Source organism: Scyliorhinus torazame, chromosome 2 (assembly GCF_047496885.1).
Source record: "Scyliorhinus torazame isolate Kashiwa2021f chromosome 2, sScyTor2.1, whole genome shotgun sequence".
In the NCBI taxonomy this organism is placed as follows: domain Eukaryota; kingdom Metazoa; phylum Chordata; class Chondrichthyes; order Carcharhiniformes; family Scyliorhinidae; genus Scyliorhinus; species Scyliorhinus torazame.
Genome location: NC_092708.1, coordinates 389,389,204 through 389,410,914, shown reverse-complemented (window position 1 = coordinate 389,410,914; position 21,711 = coordinate 389,389,204). Strand labels below are relative to the sequence as shown.

The 21,711-nt window shown below is 49.1% G+C and overlaps 1 protein-coding gene across 3 annotated transcripts in view; it reads left to right on the top strand.

Annotated features, from left to right (window-relative positions):
* ccdc88c (coiled-coil domain containing 88C) overlaps positions 1-21,711 on the top strand; it is a 312,840-nt gene that overhangs the window by 241,528 nt on the left and 49,601 nt on the right. For 2 of the 3 annotated variants that reach the window (XM_072494150.1, XM_072494156.1), the window contains 4 exons: positions 1,538-1,724; positions 8,305-8,450; positions 9,994-10,083; positions 13,487-13,713. In XM_072494150.1, coding sequence (XP_072350251.1) covers positions 1,538-1,724; positions 8,305-8,450; positions 9,994-10,083; positions 13,487-13,713 — 650 coding nt within the window. The remainder of the gene's footprint in view (positions 1-1,537; positions 1,725-8,304; positions 8,451-9,993; positions 10,084-13,486; positions 13,714-21,711) is intronic. The other variant, XM_072494152.1, reaches the window with a different exon arrangement.

The window sequence follows — 21,711 nt, the reverse complement described above, 5'->3', positions numbered from 1 at the left end:
ACCGCCTCCACCAGCTTCTGAGGCAGAGTTCCAAAGTCGCACAACCCCCAGAGAAAGAAATTCTCCTCATCTCTGCCCCAAAAGGGCAACTCCTCATTTTAAAACCGTGCTCCTAGTTCTGGAGTTGCCCAGAAGAGGAAACATCCTTTTCCCATCGATCTTGTCAGCAACGTTCAGAATCTTATATACTTCATCAAGTCACCCCGCACCCCGCCCCCCCCCCCCCCCCTTACTCTACAAAACTCCAGTGGAAACAAGCTCAGTCTGTCCAACCTTTATTCATAAGACAGCCTATTCATTCCAGGTATCAATCTGAAGACAGCATGGTGGCACAGGGACTTGGGTTCAATTCTGGCCTTGGGTGACTGTGTGGAGTTTGCACGTTCTCCCCGTGTCTGATGGGTTTCCCCCGGGTGCTCCAGTTTCCTCCCAAAGATGTGTGCGGGTTAGGTGATTGGCGTTTTTGGAGTGTCAGTGCAGGCTTGATGGGCCGAATGGCCTCTTTCTGTACTGTACAGATTCTAATAAACCTCCTCTGACCTGCCTCCAACGCATTTACATCCTTCCTTAATAAGACCATAACTGCACGCAGTATTTGAGATATGTTCTCACCAATGTCCTGTATAATTGAAGCATAACATCATTTTATGTTCAATTCATCTCATAATAAAGTATTCCATTAGCTGCCTTAATTACTACAGAGGAACAATACAAAATCGCATAGAAAATAGGTGTAGCAGTAGACCTTGAGGTTGCTTCTCCGTTCAATAAGAATGGCTAGTCTTCTGTCTGAACCCCACTTTGCTGCCCTCTCGCCATATCCTTTGATTCCCTTAGTTCCCCATGACTGTATCATTCTTTGTCTTCAGTATTCTCAGTGACTGAGCATGCACAGCCCTCTGGGGCAGAGAATGCCAAAGATTCCCAATCCTCTTGAGAGAAGACATTTTTAACCATGGCCCTAACCCTCATCCCAGTCCTAAATGGCTGCCCTCTTATCCTGAGGCTCTGATCTCTGCTTCTGCATTCTCCAGCCAGGCGGAAACAGTCTCTCATCTGTCAAAGCTTGCAAAGAATTTGATCTGTTTTAACTGAATGACCGAGCAGAATCCTACAGTGCAGAAGGAGGCCATTTGGCCCACCGAGTCTGCACCCTCCCTCTGAAAGAGCAATCTACCTGTGACCTCTCCCCTGCCTTATCCCTGCATCTCCGTACCCTAACCTCAACATCTCTATACACTCGGGGGTAATTTATCACGGCCAATCCACCTAACCTGAACATCTTTGGACTGTGGGAGGAAACCGGAGCACCCGGAGAAATCCCACGCAGATGCGGGGCGAAACTGCAACTCCACGCGGACAGTCGCCCACGGCTGGAATTTAACCCAGGTCCCTGGTACTGTGAGGCGGCAGTGCTAACCACAGTGCCACCATGCTGCTCTACCCTTTGGCCTACTCCTACTTCGGTTTCTTGTCTTACTAAAGAGAAGTCTTTTGATGCTGATGATTCACACAACGTAAAACCTGTGTGTTTTAGGTTGAGATCGATGAATGCACAGTTGAAAGAGGAGTACGATGGACTGCAGACCCACACCAAGGAGTTCAAGAGCACCCTGAACACCACAGAATTGGAACTGGCGAGGTGGCAAGCTGAATACCACGGCTTAAAAGAGCAGCACCAAACTCTAGATATCTCGCACACCAAAATGGACAATCACTGTGAGGTACTTGTGGAAGCTTTTTTTTTTAAAAAGCTCTTTTCATTAATGTATAAACTCAAGGTCATTTAAAATTCTGTTACCCGAGTCCTAACTCACACTAATTCCCATTAACCCACCACCCTTGTAATCGCTGAGCTACGCTGGCCCGTGCCTGGGCAACGCCACATTTAAAGATTCTCATCTTTTGTTTAATATCCTTCCCTACCCTCACCCCTCCTTATCCCTGTGACCTCTTCTCGCCTCCCAGCTCTGTTGTTGTCGGGGCTGTGGTTGCTCACAATGTTATTATTGCCATTGGTCAGCTTGGAAGATGTTGGATGTCTTGCTCTTGTCAAGAGAGGTGGCCGGAGGCACTGATCCTTTTTAACCATGTGCAGGACTACAAAGCACGAGGACAGAGCCACTGCTGTTCTCTCAGATTCTCCTCATCCCTCTCCTGACTCACATCATTATTACATAGCTCCTTCTGCACATCCTCAGTGGCTAATATTAGAGTTAACCCTTAATTCTACAACAACTCTCTGAGATCTCTGCGCTCCTCTGTATCTGGTCTGTTGAGAATTCCCAGTTACTGTGGCTGTGCCTTTAGCTCGCTCAGCTCTGGAGTTCTTTCCCTGCACCTCTCTACCTCCCTCTTATCTTCTAACAGGCACCTCATAATCTTGACCAAACTGTGGGTATCTGTTCCAATATTTCTTTATTGATTTGGTGTCAAATTCTGTTTTGTAATTCTCCAGTGAACCGGCCTGGACTACGTCACTATGTTGAAGGTGCTGTATAATTATAAGTTGCAGTTTTAAGGAAAACCCGACAATACAAATTAATCTTCTTTAAAATTTGGTGCCATGTAACAAAGATATGAGGCTGGATTCTCAGCAGCCACATGCCAAAATCGCGTTGGCGCTGGGGCGGAGAATCAACTTTCACGCCGAAATCGAGCCCGGCGTCGGTCCGGCGATTCTCCGGGACCCGGGGATCGGCGTTTTCGCGGAGTATGCCGAGCGGCTAGGAGCCCATTGCCTAGCTTTGACAAAGAGTCATCGGACTCGAGACGTTAGCTCTTTTCTCTCCCTACAGATGCTGCCAGACTTGCTGAGATCCTCCAGCATTTTCTCTTTCGTTTCAGATTCCAGCATCCGCAGTAATTTGCTTCTTTTAGCATAGTAACACAAGTGATTAGCACTGTGGCTTCACAGCGCCAGGGTCCCAGGTTCGATTCCCCGCTGGGTCACTGTCTGTGCGGAGTCTGCACATTCTCCCCGTGTCTGCGTGGGTTTCCTCCAGGTGCTCCGGTTTCCTCCCACAATCCAAAGACGTGCAGGTTAGGTGGATTGGCCATGCTAAATTGACCTTAGTGACCAAAAAAAAGGTTAGGAGGGGTTATTGGGTTACGGGGATAGGGTGAAAGTGAGAGCTTAAGTGGGTCAGTGCAGACTCGATGGGCCGAATGGCCTCCTTCTGTACTGTATGTTCTATGTAAGGAGAGATAGGAGACTCATACAAAACAATGAATACATGTCCTTAAGATAAAAGCAAATTACTGCAGCTCCCGGAATCTGAAACAAAAATGGAAAATACTGGACAATCTCAGCAGGCCTGACAGTATCTGTGGAGAGAGAACAGAGTCAACGTTTCGAGTCTGGATGACTCTTTGTCAAATACATGGGGCGCAATTCTCCGACCCCCCACCGGGTCGGAGAATCGCCGGGAGCTGGCGTGAATCCTGCCCCCGCCATGTCCCAAATTCTCCGCCACCAGAGATTCGGCGGGAGGGGGAATCGCGCCACGCCGGTCGGCGGGCTCCCCCCCGGCGATTCTCCGGCCCACGATGGGCCGAAGTCCTGCCGCTGTCAACCCTCGCCAGCCGGCGTGGATTGAACCACCTACCTTACCGGCGGGAGCAGACTGCGCGGGCGGGCTCCGCGGTCCTGGGGGGAACGCGGGGCGATCTGGCCCCGGGGGGTGCCCCCACGGTGGTCTGGCCCGGGATCAGGTCTCTCCGATCGGCGGGCGGGCCTGTGCCGTGGGGGCAGTCTTTTTCTTCCGCCTTCGCCATGGTCTTCACTATGGCGGAGGTGGAAGAGACCCCCTCTACTGAGCATTCGCGGGGATGCCATGAGCGGCCGCTGACGCTCCCGCGCATGCGTCGCCCGGTGTAGTCCTTTTGGCGCCGGCTGGCGAGGCGCCAAAGGCCTTTCCCACCAGCCGGCGGGGCGGAAATCACTCCGGCGCAGGCCTGGCCCGTCAGGGTGAGGGCTTGGCCCCTAAAGGTGCGAAGAATTCCGCACCTTTGGGGCGGCCCGACGCCGGTGTGGTTCACACCACTCCATTACGCCAGATTCCCCTGCCCCGCCGGGTAGGGGAGAATCCCAGCCATGTTCTTGTTTGGCCTTCATTATCTATGATGTTTGGTAGGGTTCTGGTGGGTATGTAGGTGACTGCTGTGGTCAATATGTGGAAATGTTGAGCAGGTTATGCCTGTACACATTGGAGTTTAGAAGAATGAATGGTGACCTGATTGAAAGTTAAGATTCTGAGGGAGTCTGACAGGTTGTAGTGTAAGGTCTGGAGGCAGAGACATTCTGATATAAACAGGGCAGCCTCACCTGTATTGTGTGACTTCAACAACAACTTAAAATTTATATAGCACCTTTAAAGCAGCAAAACGTCCCTAGTGTTGTGTCTCGCGGGGTGAGTGAGGATCAAACTATCCCTTGCAATCTCAATTCATGTTTTGCTTAAGGGCAATTATCAGCAATTCTGCAGGTTGCAGTGATCTGTGTTTGTGATTCCGCAATGTCTGTGTCTGTGATTCCACAGCGTCTGTGATTCCACAGCGTCTGTGTCTGTGATTCCACAGTGTCTGTGATTCCACAGCGTCTGTGCCTGTGATTCCACGGCGTCTGTGTCTGATTCCACGGGGTCTGTGTCTGTGATTCCGCAGCGTCTGTGTCTGTGATTCCGCAGCGTCTGTGATTCCGCAGCGTCTGTGCCTGTGATTCCGCAGCGTCTGTGTCTGTGATTCCACTGTGCCTGTGATTCCGCAGCGTCTGTGTCTGTGATTCCGCAGCGTCTGTGTCTGTGATTCCGCAGCGTCTGTGTCTGTGATTCCGCAGCGTCTGTGTCTGTGATTCCGCAGCGTCTGTGTCTGTGATTCCGCAGCGTCTGTGTCTGTGATTCCGCAGCGTCTGTGTCTGTGATTCCGCAGCGTCTGTGTCTGTGATTCCGCAGCATCTGTGTCTGTGATTCCGCAGCGTCTGTGCCTGTGATTCCGCAGCGTCTGTGTCTGTGATTCCACTGTGCCTGTGATTCCGCAGCGTCTGTGTCTGTGATTCCGCAGCGTCTGTGTCTGTGATTCCGCAGCATCTGTGTCTGTGATTCCGCAGCGTCTGTGCCTGTGATTCCGCAGCGTCTGTGTCTGTGATTCCACTGTGCCTGTGATTCCGCAGTGTCTGTGTCTGTGATTCCGCAGCGTCTGTGTCTGTGATTCCGCAGCGTCTGTGTCTGTGATTCCGCAGCGTCTGTGTCTGCGATTCCGCAGCGCCTGTGTCTGCGATTCCGCAGCGCCTGTGTCTGCGATTCCGCAGCGTCTGTGCCTGCGATTCCGCAGCGTCTGTGCCTGCGATTCCGCAGCGTCTGTGCCTGTGATTCCGCAGCGTCTGTGTCTGTGATTCCACTGTGCCTGTGATTCCGCAGTGTCTGTGTCTGTGATTCCGCAGCGTCTGTGTCTGTGATTCCGCAGCGTCTGTGTCTGCGATTCCGCAGCGCCTGTGTCTGCGATTCCGCAGCGCCTGTGTCTGCGATTCCGCAGCGTCTGTGTCTGCGATTCCGCAGCGTCTGTGTCTGCGATTCCGCAGCGTCTGTGTCTGCGATTCCGCAGCGCCTGTGTCTGCGATTCCGCAGCGTCTGTGTCTGTGATTCCGCAGCGTCTGTGTCTGTGATTCCGCAGCGTCTGTGTCTGCGATTCCGCAGCGTCTGTGTCTGCGATTCCGCAGCGTCTGTGTCTGCGATTCAGCAGCGTCTGTGTCTGTGATTCCGCAGCGTCTGTGATTCCGCAGCGTCTGTGCCTGTGATTCCACGGCGCCTGTGTCTGTGATTCCACGGCGTCTGTGTCTGTGATTCTACTGTGCCTGTGATTCCGCAGCGTCCGTGTCTGTGATTCCGCAGCGTCTGTGTCTGTGATTCCGCAGCGTCTGTGTCTGCGATTCCGCAGCGTCTGTGTCTGCGATTCCGCAGCGTCTGTGTCTGCGATTCCGCAGCGTCTGTGTCTGCGATTCCGCAGCGTCTGTGTCTGCGATTCCGCAGCGCCTGTGTCTGCGATTCCGCAGCGCCTGTGTCTGCGATTCCGCAGCGTCTGTGCCTGCGATTCCGCAGCGTCTGTGCCTGCGATTCCGCAGCGTCTGTGCCTGTGATTCCGCAGCGTCTGTGTCTGTGATTCCACTGTGCCTGTGATTCCGCAGTGTCTGTGTCTGTGATTCCGCAGCGTCTGTGTCTGTGATTCCGCAGCGTCTGTGTCTGCGATTCCGCAGCGCCTGTGTCTGCGATTCCGCAGCGCCTGTGTCTGCGATTCCGCAGCGTCTGTGTCTGCGATTCCGCAGCGTCTGTGTCTGCGATTCCGCAGCGTCTGTGTCTGCGATTCCGCAGCGCCTGTGTCTGCGATTCCGCAGCGTCTGTGTCTGTGATTCCGCAGCGTCTGTGTCTGTGATTCCGCAGCGTCTGTGTCTGCGATTCCGCAGCGTCTGTGTCTGCGATTCCGCAGCGTCTGTGTCTGCGATTCAGCAGCGTCTGTGTCTGTGATTCCGCAGCGTCTGTGATTCCGCAGCGTCTGTGCCTGTGATTCCACGGCGCCTGTGTCTGTGATTCCACGGCGTCTGTGTCTGTGATTCTACTGTGCCTGTGATTCCGCAGCGTCCGTGTCTGTGATTCCGCAGCGTCTGTGTCTGTGATTCCGCAGCGTCTGTGTCTGTGATTCCGCAGCGTCTGTGTCTGTGATTCCGCAGCGTCTGTGTCTGTGATTCCGCAGCGTCTGTGTCTGCGATTCCGCAGCGTCTGTGTCTGCGATTCCGCAGCGTCTGTGTCTGCGATTCCGCAGCGTCTGTGTCTGCGATTCCGCAGCGTCTGTGTCTGCGATTCCGCAGCGTCTGTGTCTGCGATTCCGCAGCGTCTGTGTCTGCGATTCAGCAGCGTCTGTGTCTGTTATTCCGCAGCGCCTGTGTCTGTGATTCCGCAGGCTAAACTCCAATGAGTACAGGTATAACCTGCTCAACATTTCCTCATAAGGCCATCCCAGGAATCAGCCCAGTGACCCGACTCTGAACTGCCTCCGATGCAAGGATATCCCTTCTTAAGTAAGGAGACCAAAAGTGTACACAGTGGCTCCAGTGCTATCTCACCTGCACTATTGTAGCAAGTCTTCCCTGCTTTTATACTCCATCCCCATTGTAATAAAGTCAACATTCCAGCATGAACCCTTCTGAAAGTTCCGATTGAATCTGTTCCTGCCGCCCTCTCAGGCAGCCTGTTCCAGACTGTTACAACTCACTGCGTTTAAAAAAAAATAACATCTTCCCATCTTAAATTTGCTCCCCATTGTTACCAACTCTCCTGCCAGTGGAAACTGTTCTCTCCTGACTAACACCATCAGAATCATTCATAATTTTGAACCTCGATTAAATCTCCCCTGAACCTCCTTCGCTCTCAGGAGAACAACCCATGTTTCTCCAACCTCTCCACATAGCTGAACTTCTCCATCCCAATACCTTTCCAGTAAATCTCGATCGGAGCTCGCAACAATTCTATGTTTAAAAATCCAAGTGTGTTTTACCCCTTAAATGGTTCCTATGGTGTCGCTCGTTTAGCCTTTCATTGTGCAGCAGTGAGCGGACCGGGGAAACCCATGGTAAAAATGAATTGTTTTGTAGAATGTACAGCACAGGAACCGGTCATTCACCACAACTGGTCTCTGCTAGTGCTGATGTTCCACATGATACTCCTCCCACCCTACTTCATTTCTTCTGTTATTGTCTCCCTCGTGTTTCTCTTTAACACTGAGGAGGGACGTATTGCCGAAGGTTTTCATTTCGCACTCATCAGGGCAAATGCAAGAATGCCAAATTTCAAACAATCTCAACAATTTCTACTACAGGAGGAAAGGGTGCTGATTGGTTGGCAAGTCATCTCTGGTCGAGGTGTGGCCATGGAGAAAGCAATGGCTCCCCAAACTTCTGGGTAGTTCAAAACAAGCACAATCCTTGAAAATATTCCTTTTCTCCTGCAGTATAAATTGTTGTGATCATTTGAAATTTACAATTCTTGTTTGTCTGATGAGTGCCGGAAGAAAAACTTTGGCAACACGTCTCTTTTTTCAGCAACATTCAAGCTCTGCACTACCAAGCCATCTTGCTTCTCCTCAAATGTATCGATGTAATTCTTCTCAACTGTTCTGCAAACTCCATTTTCCCATCTTTGTTGAGTGTCTTTCAGTGTCTGTTGGAGCCGTCCGTTTAAACCATTGGCGCGTTCAGTCATAACAATCCCACCTGCCGATCCTCACTCTGTTCTTTTTGTTTCTCTGTCACGAAAGCTTCTGACGCAGCTGAAGGGAAACCTGGAGGAAGAGAACCATTATTTGCTGAGTCAGGTTCAGATGTTGAACCAGCAAAACCAAAACCTGCTCGAGCAGTCCATGGAGAGCAAGGAACACTACCACGAGGAACAGAAGCAGTATATGTGAGTGAGGAGCTGCATAGCCAATGGACAATAGTGACGGCCCTTCTGCCCATCCCTACTGTGCTGGATTACAGCTACAAAGGCCCTGTGCTGCCACCATCACACATTTGTTCCCTGAAGGCTCGACGGGGTGGATGCTGAGGGGCTGTATCCCCAGCCTGATAGTCTGGGACAAGTGAACAGAGCCGCAGGATAAGGAACGTTGAGAAGTTTCTACATGTATGGGATTTTTGGATTATCCTCCCTCAGAGCACTGTCTATGCCGATTTGCTCAATATGTTCAAGACTGAATCTGTGGGTACTAGAGATTTGGGGATACAGTGGGACTGGAGTTGTAGGAAATTGGCCATTACTGACTGGACATGCTCAAGGGCCCATTTGGTCCTTTTCTGCTCCCATTTCTTGTGTTTCGTTTGCGTGTAATGAGAGTCACTGGGCAGGATCATATGGCTGTTCGTGCCGGTTCTGCCGACGACAACCCCCGCCGCGGATTTCCCAACCGGGGGGCGTATTTTCAATGGGAAATTCCGTTGACAACTGTGGGACTAGAAGATCCTGCGGGGGGGGGGGGAGATTCCGCCGACGTTTTGGAATTGGTAATGAACAATTTGAGTTATTTCATTCCACAACGTTGGGTTTCGCTGGCTTCCTGCAAACTCATTTCAAATATAATTGTACTGAGATCAGGTTGGATTTTCTGTCATGCTCTTTTTCTGGCTTTAGCTCTTGGTCAGGTTCACCTTCCGTTCCCTTGTGTTTAAATTGGGATTTAACTTTGGGATGTTAGTCATTCACAATGAAGGGGGCCCTTTAATGTCAAATCAGCAACTTCAACTCAACATGGTCCAATTACATAGCAATCGGGGGCAGGAATCCTGGCTGATGTTTGTTGTCTTCTTCATGAACATGCGCACATCCATACTCACACAGTTAAATGCATGGAGACGCGCGCACATGTACACGCACATGCACACGTATCCACACATGCACAGACACATGTATAGACCACAGCCCCGGTTGTGAATCTTGGAATTCTCTATCCATCTTTTAATATATTTACGACTGGGATAGGCAGATTTTCAGACTCTCAGTGAATTGAGGGATACGGGGAGCAGGAGGGAAATGGAGTTGAGGCTTCAAATCAGCCAATATCATATTGAATGGCGGAGCAGGATTGTTGTGCAGAATGACCTCCTCCGATTTCCTGTGGTCTTGCGTTCGACAACGGTGTGGTATTATACATGGCAGCACCATCACCTCCAATTTCCTCGCCATGTCCCAGAGCATCCCAATTGGGACATATACCTGCTGTTCCCTCACTGGCACTGGGTGCAACACCTGGGTCTCCCCCCCTTGCAGCTTCACCACATTGAGGGTAGTGGATTCAAGTAGAATCTCGGGGCAATTAGAAATGGGCAACGATGCCCACACCGCAGTAATGAATGAAAGTAAATTTGTATCCGTAGCCCCTCATTCAGATCTGATATATCACTTTTTGAAATCCAATACTGATCAGGCTTCTTGCTTTCATTTTCTTCCTTAGTGACAAGTTAAATTCCCTTCGAAGGCAGAAAGAGAAATTGGAAGACAAAATAATGGACCAGTACAAATTCTACGAACCAACTCCTAAAAGGTACTGTCTCTTACTTTGCAAATTAAACCCTCATTGAATCAGTTTTTAGTTAACTGCATCTACCACTTGGGATATTTCATTCACTGCTTCCAACTCAGAAGGTAGAAACAAAACCATCTTGTGTACAAAGTGATCGCTGAATTGTGCAATTCCTATACAGAGAGTGACATAGACAACACAGCCGACAGACATTCAGCCCAAAGCGGCTATTCTGGTGGTTATGTCCCTGTGTGAGCTCTCCCCAGCCCACCCACTTCATCAAACTTTGTTAACATATCATCCTCTTCCTTTTTCCCTGCGTTCTTGCCACCTTAGATGAATCTCTCGCGTTCACCTAAACAATTCCAGGTGGTAGCAAGTTCAAAATCCTAACCACAGTTAGTGAAGGAAATTGCACCTGAATTCCTTATTGGATTCATTAGCGATGATCTTATATTTATCAACTCTTGTTTTGAATTATCTGCAAGTGGAAGCATTTTCTCTACTTTCATACCCTGTGAAGTCCCTCAATAATTGTAAAGACCTTTATTAGGCCATCACTCTTCTTGAGGAATTTGTAACAATGTACAGTGCACCGTTAGCACTCTGTACCACTGTACAGTGTTCCGTTAGCACTCTGTACCACTGTACAGTGCACTGTTGGTACAGTACAGTGCTCCGTTACCACTGTACAGTGCACCATTCACACTCTGTACAGTGCACTGTTAGCACTCTGTACCCCACTGTACAGTGCACTGTTAGCACTCTGTACCCCACTGTACAGTGCACTGTTAGCACTCTGTACCCCACTGTACAGTGCACTGTTAGCACTCTGTACCACTGTACAGTGCACCGTTAGCACTCTGTACCACTGCACAGTGCACCGTTGGTACAGTACAGTGCTCCGTTACCACTGTACAGTGCACCGTTCACACTCTGTACAGTCCACCATTAGCACTCTGTACCCCACTGTACAGTGCACTGTTAGCACTCTGTACCAAGACAGGTAGAAAAGCAAAAACAACTCTTCTTTTGACCTTGAAAATAAACATCTACTTATGATTAAGCTTTTTGACAAAGTCAGTGAGAATTCCCTGTGTACCTGGTTATTTTTTGAAGGACAAATTAGTCAAGTATTTACATCTCAGTCTGAACCCAGCAGCTCCATGCTAGTGTTTATCGTCCACATGGCCCCCCTGCCTTACCACATCTGTCTAATCTCAATGGCATCACCTTCGAGCCTGCATCATGTATATATCCTCTGCTTCCTCTATGCTATTTACCTTGAGCATTCCTTGTGGTAGTGAGTTCCACATTCTACTCTCTGGTTAAAGAGGTTTCTTTTGAATTCCTTATTGGTTTTTTCGATGACTATCTTATATTTCTGCTCCTGAGTTCTGCTTTCCTAGGAAATCTGCACTTCCCTGATCAAACCCTTTAATAACCTCAGAGACCTCCACCTGATTAGCCCTCAGCTTTCTCTTTCCTGCAGAAAAGTCATCTTAAATCTTTCCTGTAACGATAATCCCTCCGTTACTGTATCAGTTAAGTAAATGCTTTTTGAAAGTTCTGCAGTGCATCTATATCTTTTTTTGTTGTATGAAGTCCAGAGCTGTGGAAAATACTCTGTTAGAAACATAGAAAATAGGAGCAGGAGGAGTCTATTGAACCCTTCGAGCTCGCTCTAACATTTATTATGACCTTGTCTTGTCATCCAACTCTATAACCTGTTCCCGCTTTCCCCCCATGCCCTCTGATCCCTTTAGCTCCAAGGGCTATGGGCAGGTTCTCTGTCGGCTGACGCAGAAATCGTGAAACATGATTGGGCGGAGAATAGGTTCAACGGTAAAAGTATGGCGGGCACCAATTTGACGCCAAATTGCAAGTATCAGCATTGTGGCTGCTGAGGGAGAGAAGGGGCACAGAAGGTGTCCAACATCGCCATAGTTTGCTAACCGTTGTACCATTGGCTGGGGGGCTTCTGCCGGGGGTGGGGGGGGGGGGGTGGTGGCTGTGGGGTCGGCGTGGGCGGGCACGGAACACCATTACCGCAACCGGCAAGGCAGCCATGCCTCTGTGCACGCCGCTAACAGTCCACTTAGAACAGTGTGTCGGATAGGTGTTCCCCCCCCCCCAGGCCACCCCCCTCGAAGCCTTCTGGCCCCGGCCGACCCATCATCTTGTGTGTGTGGGGAGTGTAATGTGTATGCGCGGCTGCAGTTTTTAATTGGCTGGAAGGCGCTTTGGAATACTGCAAAAGGCACAATATAAATATAATTTTAAAAATTAATTTATGTGATGTGGGCGTCGTTGGTTAGGCCAGTATTTATTGACCATCCCTAGCCACATACATACTGTGGCTAAGCATGGTGGAACAGTGGTTAGCACTGCTGCCTCACGGCGCTGAGGTCCCAGGTTCGATCCCGGCTCTGGGTCACTGTCCATGTGGAGTTTGCACATTCTCCCCGTGTTTGCGTGGGTTTTGCCCCCGCAACCTAAAGATGTGCAGGGTAGGTGGATTGGCCACGCTAAATTGCCCCTTAATTGGAAAAAATGAATTGGGTACTCTAAATTTATTTTAAAATAAATAAATAAATACTGTGGCTGCAAGAACAGGTCAGACGCTGGCAATTCTGAGGCAAGTAACTCATCTCTTGACTCCCCAAAGCCTGACCACCATCTCCAAGACACAAGTCAAAAAAAAATTAATTTACGGAATGTGGGCATGACTGGCTAGCCCAGCATTTATTGCCCATCCCTAACTGCCCTTGAGAAGGTGGTGGTGAGTTGCCTTCTTGAACCGCTGCAGTCCATGCGGTGTAGGTGCACCCAATGTGCTGTTAGGATTGGAGTTGCAGGATTTTGCTCCAGGGACAGTGAGTGAACATGTTCGCTCCACTTGCCTGGATGAGTGCAGCTCCATCAACTCTGAAGAAGCTCAACACCATTCAGGACAAAGCAGCCGTGCCTGATTGCCGCCCCATCCACCAACTTAAACATTCACTGACGCAAAGTGGAAGGAGTGTCCACAATCTACAGAATGAACTGTAGCAACTCTCCTGGGCTCCTTAGGCCGCACCTTCCAGACCTGCGACCTCTACCATCTAGAAGGACAAGGCAGCAATTCACCACCTGCAAGTTCTCCTCGAGCTACACACCATTCTGACTTGCAAATATATCGCTGTTCCTTCACTTTCACTGGCTCAACTCCACCCCTAACGGCACGAGGGGTGTACCTACATCGCATGGACTGCAGCAGTTCAAGAAGGCAACTCGCCACCACCTTCTCGAGGGCAATTAGGGATGGGTAATAGACGCTGGTCTAGACAGCAACGCCCATATCCTGAGAGCAGATAAATTTAAAAAAGAAGCACTATTTACATTGCGACGGTCATTCAAAACTGTTAACTGTACTTTGTCACAGAAAGAGTAACTGGGTGACTGCAAAGGCCCTTGTGAAATTTATGAAACCCAGGAAGGAGAGTGCCAAGGAGCGGCAGAAACTTGTGCCAGAGAGCCAAGTTCACCAACTGGAGTCGACAGAAGTGACAGCAGCATTGCCTCCTCCTCGGGCACAGAGAGCGAGTCTTGACAACTCCTCGCTGGGATCCAATTCATTCGAGGAAAATGGCCTGAGCCCAACCAGTCAAGGTAAACACGTCCAGAGAGTCTACTCCAAAGCAGTCCAGCCATCTGAATTGGCCAGACCTAGAGGTTGTTGGCCTGGAGCTGTTTCATTGGTCTGTGCTCACTTGCCTCTCAAACCTTTTGGATTGTTGATTTGTTCGACTTCTCGGTGTGTGATTTATGAGGAGAACTTACCCGATTGGTCATCTTCAGCTCGGTCTTAACTGTCCATGTTTGACTTGTTTTGGAATGCGGTCATTGATTATTTTTGTTTGTCTCCCAGGGCTTTAAGAGTCAGTTGTGCAACGTGGGACTGAAGAGCAGGTAGAGGATGTGCAAATGTTCGCTCTCCAGAAGAAAATTAATCAAGTAGTTGAGTTTTTGTGGGGTGCTGGTGACTTGCATGGTGGTTTTTGGCTGGTGCAATAATTGTTAGATGGGTGAACATGTCTTCACAGAATAGTGAGTATTTCTGCAGAATATTCTGTTGGAATGTGAGACGGATGGTGTTCATTCACTGTGAAAGGAATAGACTTGACAGCTAATGGCTTGTGCTTATTCAACATTTTTCGAATTTATCCAGCACGGTGACACGGAGGTTAGCACTGCTGCCTCACAGCGCCAGGCACCCGGTTTCAATCCAGCCTCGGGTGACTGTCTTTGTGGGGTTTGCACTTTCCCCGCCCCTCCGTGTAGTGTGTGTGGGCTTCCTACAGCTGCTCCGTTTTCCTCCCACAGTCCAAAGGTGTGCAGGCTAGGTGGATTGGCCATGCTAAATTGTCCCTTCGGGTCCTGAAAGATTAGGTGAGGTTACTGGGTTACGGCGATAGGCAGGGTGCTCTTTCAGAGGGTCAGCAGAGACTCGATGGGCCGAATGGCCCCTTCGGCACCGTAGTCATTCTATGATTCTATTATATGATTCTATGATCCACTGGACTATTGTGAATATAAGGTGTGAGCCTTTCTGCTGTAATTGATAATAAGGCAACAACCCTTCACTCATATCTGTTGTCAGAAAATGGTTTAATTGTGGGTGTCAGCTGTGGCTCGATAATTACACTTTCTCATCAGTTAGTCAGAAGGTTGTGGGTTGGAAATGCCACTCAGGGACTCTAGAGCATGTATTCCAGCCTGGCGATCTGCACTTGCATCGTGAAATATTGACACATGTCCAAATTTTAACCTTTTTTGTAATAATGCAGAGAGGTGCTAAGGAATACATTCCTTAGGAATTAATATTTTTGAATAATCTACACTGTTCTCCCCACTGTTGCAGAAATGATGAACTGAATCCTGTTTTTCTTTCTGTGGTGATTCTAACTTTGTGCGCCCTTTATCCTTGGTGGTGGGGAGTGAGCGCTCTTTAATTGCATGTACTTTGGTTTACATCGTGTTTTATTTTAAAAGTTTCATCTCTCCCTTTTTTATTCTCTCTCTGCTCCCCAACTCTTGGGGTGGTGTTTTCTCCTTTCTGATTTTCTATTAAGTGTCCACCCGGAAAAGGTTTGCATTTCTGAAGAGAAAGAGCAAAGAAAAGCTCAAGACCAAATCGACACCGGACAACCAACGCCAAATGCTGTCCCAGCGCCTGCGGTTATGGTCGTCCAGTGACATGTCGGATTCCGTCAACGACTCTTCCCCTCAGCTCCCCGAGTCAGGGTTTTCTCCCTCCTCTGCCTGTCATGTCCCACCGTTATCCCCGTCTGTCACATAAACGGACCCTCTGCCGTGACCGACCTCGGGCCATAGTTGCCTCTCACATTGTTGCGATGTTGATTCTGATGCTGATCCCAAATATGTAAACCAATTAAAGTTAATTTGAAAAAAAAAAAGAAATTGAAAGACTACACCTGAGACACCTGACGTTTTAATGCTGATCCTTTCTCCCATCATTTTTGACTGTTCAACCGCTAAAAAAACCACAATTTGGGTCTCCAGACACTTCAATCGTAAGTAGTAATGTCCGTCTGTGCTGTTACGCATTCAACTGCAATCTTTTATTTCATTTAAAAAGCCATATTCAAATTCATCCTGTTACCAAAGAAAATATTGGAAACTCATCCAGTCCCAGTAAAGGAAGTGGGGGTGGGGACATCTTACTTTTAACAGTTGCCTATGTTTCGGCATTTTTACTAAACGGTGAAGCCTGTATAAGCGGACACCCCGACTTTATGACCAACCAAACACAATCACTTACTGCAGGATGGGAGTAAGTTGCATCTACAAGAGACATTCCGGGACCACGGGCGCTGACAAATTACAAACGATGGACCGCTCTCAGTTGCACCAAACACAAATCATGGGCCATGCATAACATGGAAAATAGGAGCAGGAGGAGGCCATTCGGCCCTTCGAGCCTGCTCCGCCATTCAAAATGATTATGGCTGATCATCCAATTCGATAGCCAGATCCTGCCTCCACCCCACCCCCCATATTTTTTGATCCCTTTTGCCCCAAGTGCTACATCTAACTGCTTCTTGAAAATATACAAGGCGATATTCTCTGTTCCTTCACGCTGGGGGGGGAGGCTTCTCAGGTCTTTCTGCAGTGAATGGAGATTTGGCTGAGTGCCAAGATCTGCTTTCTAGCTGGCAATGGGAGCGAGGCTGACTTGAGAGAGAACCCTGGCCCCAGTATTTTGGCCTCAACTACGTTCTGTGTCAGTGAATTCCACAGGCCGACCACACTTTGGGTGAAGACATTTCTCCTCATCTCAGTCCTAAATGATTCCTCCCCCCTCGTATCCTCAGACCGTGACCCCTGGTTTTGATCACCCCCACCATCGGGAACATCCTTCTTGCACCTCCCCTGTCTAGTCCTGTTATTGGTTTCTGTGAGTCCCCCCCCTCATTCTTCTGAACTCCTGCGAATATCACCCTAACTGACTCAATCTCTCCATGTGTCAGTCCTGCCATCCCAGGAATAAGTCTGGTAAACCTTCGCTGCACTCCCTCTATAGAAAGAACATCCCTTCCTCAGATAAGGAGACTATAACTGCACACAATACTCCAGGCGTGGCCTCACCAAGGCCCTGTATAGTTGCAGCAAAACATCCATAATGTTGAATCCTCTCGCAATGAAAGCCAACATACCATTTGCTGCTTCACCTGCATGCTTACCTTCAGCAACTCGTGTACCAGGCCGCCCAGGACTCATTACACATTCCCCTCTCCTAACCTATGATCATTCAGATGATAATCTGCCTTCCCGTTTTTGCGACCAAAGTAGATAAACTCACATTTATTGAGGTCATACTGTATCAACCATGCATTTGCTCACACTCTCAGCTTGTCCAAATCACACTGAAGCATCTCTGCATCCTCCTCACAGCTCACCCTCCCACCCAGATTTGTGCCACCTGCAAATTTGAAGATATTACATTTTTTTTTTAATTAAATATTTTATTGAAAATTTTTGGTCAACCATCACAGTACATTGTGTATCCTTTACACAATAATATAACAGTATAAATAACAATGACCTGTTTTATAAACAAAGAATAAATAATATATAACAAAATCTAAAACTAAATGGCAACTGCCTTGTCTCAGATAAACACTCTCCAAAAATATGATTTAACAGTCCAATATACAATTATTTATAGCAACGACCTATACATATTATACATATATATTAACAACCCTGAGAGTCCTTCTGGTCCCCCCCCCCCCCCCCCCCCCGGGCTGTTGCTGCTGCCTTCTTCTTTTCCATTCCCTCTATCTTTCTGTGAGGTATTCGACGAACGGTTGCCACCGCCTGGTGAACCCTTGACCGATCCCCTTAGGACGAACTTAATCCGTTCCAGCTTTATAAACCCTGCCATGTCATTTATCCAGGTCTCCACCCCCGGGGGCTTGGCTTCCTTCCACATCAACAGTATCCTGCGTCGGGCTACTAGGGACGCAAAGGCCAAAACATCAGCCTCTTTCGCCTCCTGCACTCCCGGCTCTTCTGCAACCCCGAATATAGCCAACCCCCAGCTTGGTACGACCTGGACCCCCACCACCTTCGAAAGCACCTTTGTCACCCCCACCCAGAACCCCTGTAGTGCCGGACATGACCAGAACATGTGGGTGTGATTCGCTGGGCTTCTCGAGCATCTCGCACACCTATCCTCTACCCCCAAAAATTTACTGAGCCGTGCTCCAGTCATATGCGCCCTGTGTAACACCTTAAATTGAATCAGGCTTAGCCTGGCACACGAGGACAATGAGTTTACCCTACTTAGGGCATCCGCCCACAGCCCCTCCTCAATCTCCTCCCCCAGCTCTTCTTCCCATTTCCCTTTCAACTCATCTACCATAATCTCCCCCTCGTCCCTCATTTCCCTATATATATCTGACACCTTACCGTCCCCCACCCATGTCTTTGAGATCACTCTATCCTGCACTTCATGCGTCGGGAGCTGCGGGAATTCCCTCACCTGTTGCCTCGCAAAAGCCCTCAGTTGCATATACCGGAATGCATTCCCTTGGGGCAACCCATATTTCTCGGTCAGCGCTCCCAGACTTGCGAACTTCCCATCCACAAACAGATCTTTCAGTTGCATTATTCCTGCTCTTTGCCATATTCCAAATCCCCGATCCATTCTCCCCGGGGCAAACCTATGGTTATTTCTTAGCGGGGACCCCACCAAGGCTCCCGTCTTTCCCCTATGCCATCTCCACTGCCCCCAAATTTTCAAAGTCGCCACCACCACCGGGCTTGTGGTGTATTTCTTCGGTGAGAACGGCAATGGGGCCGTCACCATAGCTTGTAGGCTAGTCCCCCTACAGGACGCCCTCTCCAATCTCTTCCACGCCGCTCCCTCCTCTTCTCCCATCCACTGACTCACCATTGAGATATTGGCGGCCCAGTAGTACTCACTTAGGCTCGGTAGTGCCAGCCCCCCCCCATCCCTACTACGCTGTAAGAATCCCTTCCTCACTCTCGGGGTCTTCCCGGCCCACACAAAACTCATGATACTCTTTTCGATCCTTTTGAAAAAAGCCTTCGTGATCACCATCGGGAGGCACTGAAACACAAAGAGGAATCTCGGGAGGACTACCATTTTAACCGCCTGCACCCTCCCTGCCAGTGACAGGGATACCATGTCCCATCTCTTGAAGTCCTCCTCCATTTGTTCCACCAATCGCATTAAATTTAACCTATGCAATGTACCCCAATTCTTGGCTATCTGGATCCCCAAGTAACGAAAGTCCCTTGTTACCTTCCTCAGCGGAAAGTCCTCTATTTCTCTGCTCTGCTCCCCTGGATGCACCACAAACAACTTACTTTTCCCCATGTTCAGTTTATATCCTGAGAATTCTCCAAACTCCCGAAGTGTCCGCATTATCTCTGGCATCCCCTCCGCCGGGTCCGCTACATATAACAACAAATCATCCGCATACAGAGATACCCGGTGTTCTTCTCCTCCTCTAAGTACTCCCCTCCACTTCTTGGAACCCCTCAATGCTATTGCCAGGGGCTCAATCGCCAGTGCAAACAATAATGGGGACAGAGGGCATCCCTGCCTTGTCCCTCTATGGAGCCGAAAGTATGCAGATCCCCGTCCATTCGTGACCACACTCGCCACTGGGGCCCTATACAACAGCTGCACCCATCCAACATACACATCTCCAAAACCAAATCTCCTCAGCACCTCCCACAGATAATCCCACTCCACTCTATCAAATGCTTTCTCTGCATCCATCGCCACCACTATCTCCGCTTCCCCCTCTGGTGGGGGCATCATCATTACCCCTAGCAGCCACCGTATATTCATATTCAGCTGTCTCCCCTTCACAAACCCAGTTTGGTCCTCATGGACCACCCTCGGGAAACAATCCTCTATCCTCATTGCCATTACCTTGGCCAGAATCTTAGCGTCTACATTTAGGAGGGAAATAGGTCTACAGGACCCGCATTGCAGCGGGTCCTTTTCCTTCTTTAGGAGAAGCGATATCGTTGCCTCAGACATAGTCGGGGGCAGCTGTCCCCTTTCCTTTGCCTCATTAAAGGTCCTCATCAGTAGCGGGGCGAGCAAGTCCACATATTTCCTGTAAAATTCAACTGGGAATCCATCCGGTCCCGGAGCCTTCCCTGCCTGCATGCTCCTAATTCCTTTCACTACTTCCTCTATTTCAATCTGTGCTCCCAGTCCCACCCTTTCCTGCTCCTCCACCTTGGGAACATAGAACATACAAAATACAGCACAGAACAGGCCCTTCGGCCCACGATGTTGTGCCGAACCTTTGTCCTAGATTAATCATAGATTATCATTGAATTTACAGTGCAGAAGGAGGCCATTCGGCCCTTTGAGTCTGCACCGGCTCTTGGAAAGAGCACCCTACCCAAACTCAACACCTCCACCCAACACCAAGGGCAATTTGGACATTAAGGGCAATTTATCATTGGTCAATTCACCTAACCCGCACATCTTTGGACTGTGGGAGGAAACCGGAGCACCTGGAGGAAACCCACGCAGACACGGGGAGGATGTGCAGACTCCGCACAGACAGTGACCCAAGCCGGAATCGAACCTGGGACCCTGGAGCTGTGAAGCAATTGTGCTATCCACAATGCTACCGTGCTGCCCTTGAGAACAAATAAATCTACACTATATCATTTTACCGTAATCCATGTACCTATCCAATAGCTGCTTGAAGGTCCCTAATGTTTCCGACTCAACTACTTCCACAGGCAGTGCATTCCATGCCCCCACTACTCTCTGGGTAAAGAACCTACCTCTGATATCCCTCCTATTATCTTTCACCTTAAATTTATGTCCCCTTGTAATGGTTTGTTCCACCCGGGGAAAAAGTCTCTGACTGTCTACTCTATCTATTCCCCTGATCATCTTATAAACCTCTATCAAGTCGCCCCTCATCCTTCTCCGTTCTAATGAGAAAAGGCCTAGCACCCTCAACCTTTCCTCGTAAGACCTACTCTCCATTCCAGGCAACATCCTGGTAAATCTTCTTTGCACCTTTTCCAAAGCTTCCACATCCTTCCTAAAATGAGGCGACCAAAACTGTACACAATACTCCAAATGTGGCCTTACCAAAGTTTAGTACAGCTGCATCATCACCTCACGGCTCTTAAATTCAATCCCTCTGTTAATGAACGCGAGCACACCATAGGCCTTCTTCACAGCTCTATCCACTTGAGTGGCAACTTTCAAAGATGTATGAACATAGACCCCAAGATCTCTCTGCTCCTCCACATTGCCAAGAACTCTACCGTTAACCCTGTATTCCGCATTCATATTTGTCCTTCCAAAATGGACAACCTCACACTTTTCAGGGTTAAACTCCATCTGCCACTTCTCAGCCCAGCTCTGCATCCTATCTATGTCTCTTTGCAGCCGACAACAGCCCTCCTTACTATCCACAACTCCACTAATCTTCGTATCGTCTGCAAATTTACTGACCCACCCTTCAACTCCCTCATCCAAGTCATTAATGAAAATCACAAACAGCAGAGGACCCAGAACTGATCCCTGCGGTACGCCACTGGTAACTGGGATCCAGGCTGAATATTTGCCATCCACCACCACTCTCTGACTTCTATCGGTTAGCCAGTTTGTTATCCAACTGGCCAAATTTCCCACTATCCCATGCCTCCTTACTTTCTGCATAAGCCTACCATGGGGAACTTTATCAAATGCCTTACTAAAATCCATGTACACTACATCCACTGCTTTACCTTCATCCACATGCTTGGTCACCTCCTCAAAGAATTCAATAAGATTTGTAAGGCAAGACCTACCCCTCACAAATCCGTGCTGACTATCCCTAATCAAGCAGTGTCTTTCCAGATGCTCAGAAATCCTATCCTTCAGTACCCTTTCCATTACTTTGCCTACCACCGAAGTAAGACTAACTGGCCTGTAATTCCCAGGGTTATCCCTAGTCCCTTTTTTGAACAGGGGCACGACATTCGCCACTCTCCAATCCCCTGGTACCACCCCTGTTGACAGTGAGGACGAAAAGATCATTGCCAACGGCTCTGCAATTTCATCTCTTGCTTCCCATACAATCC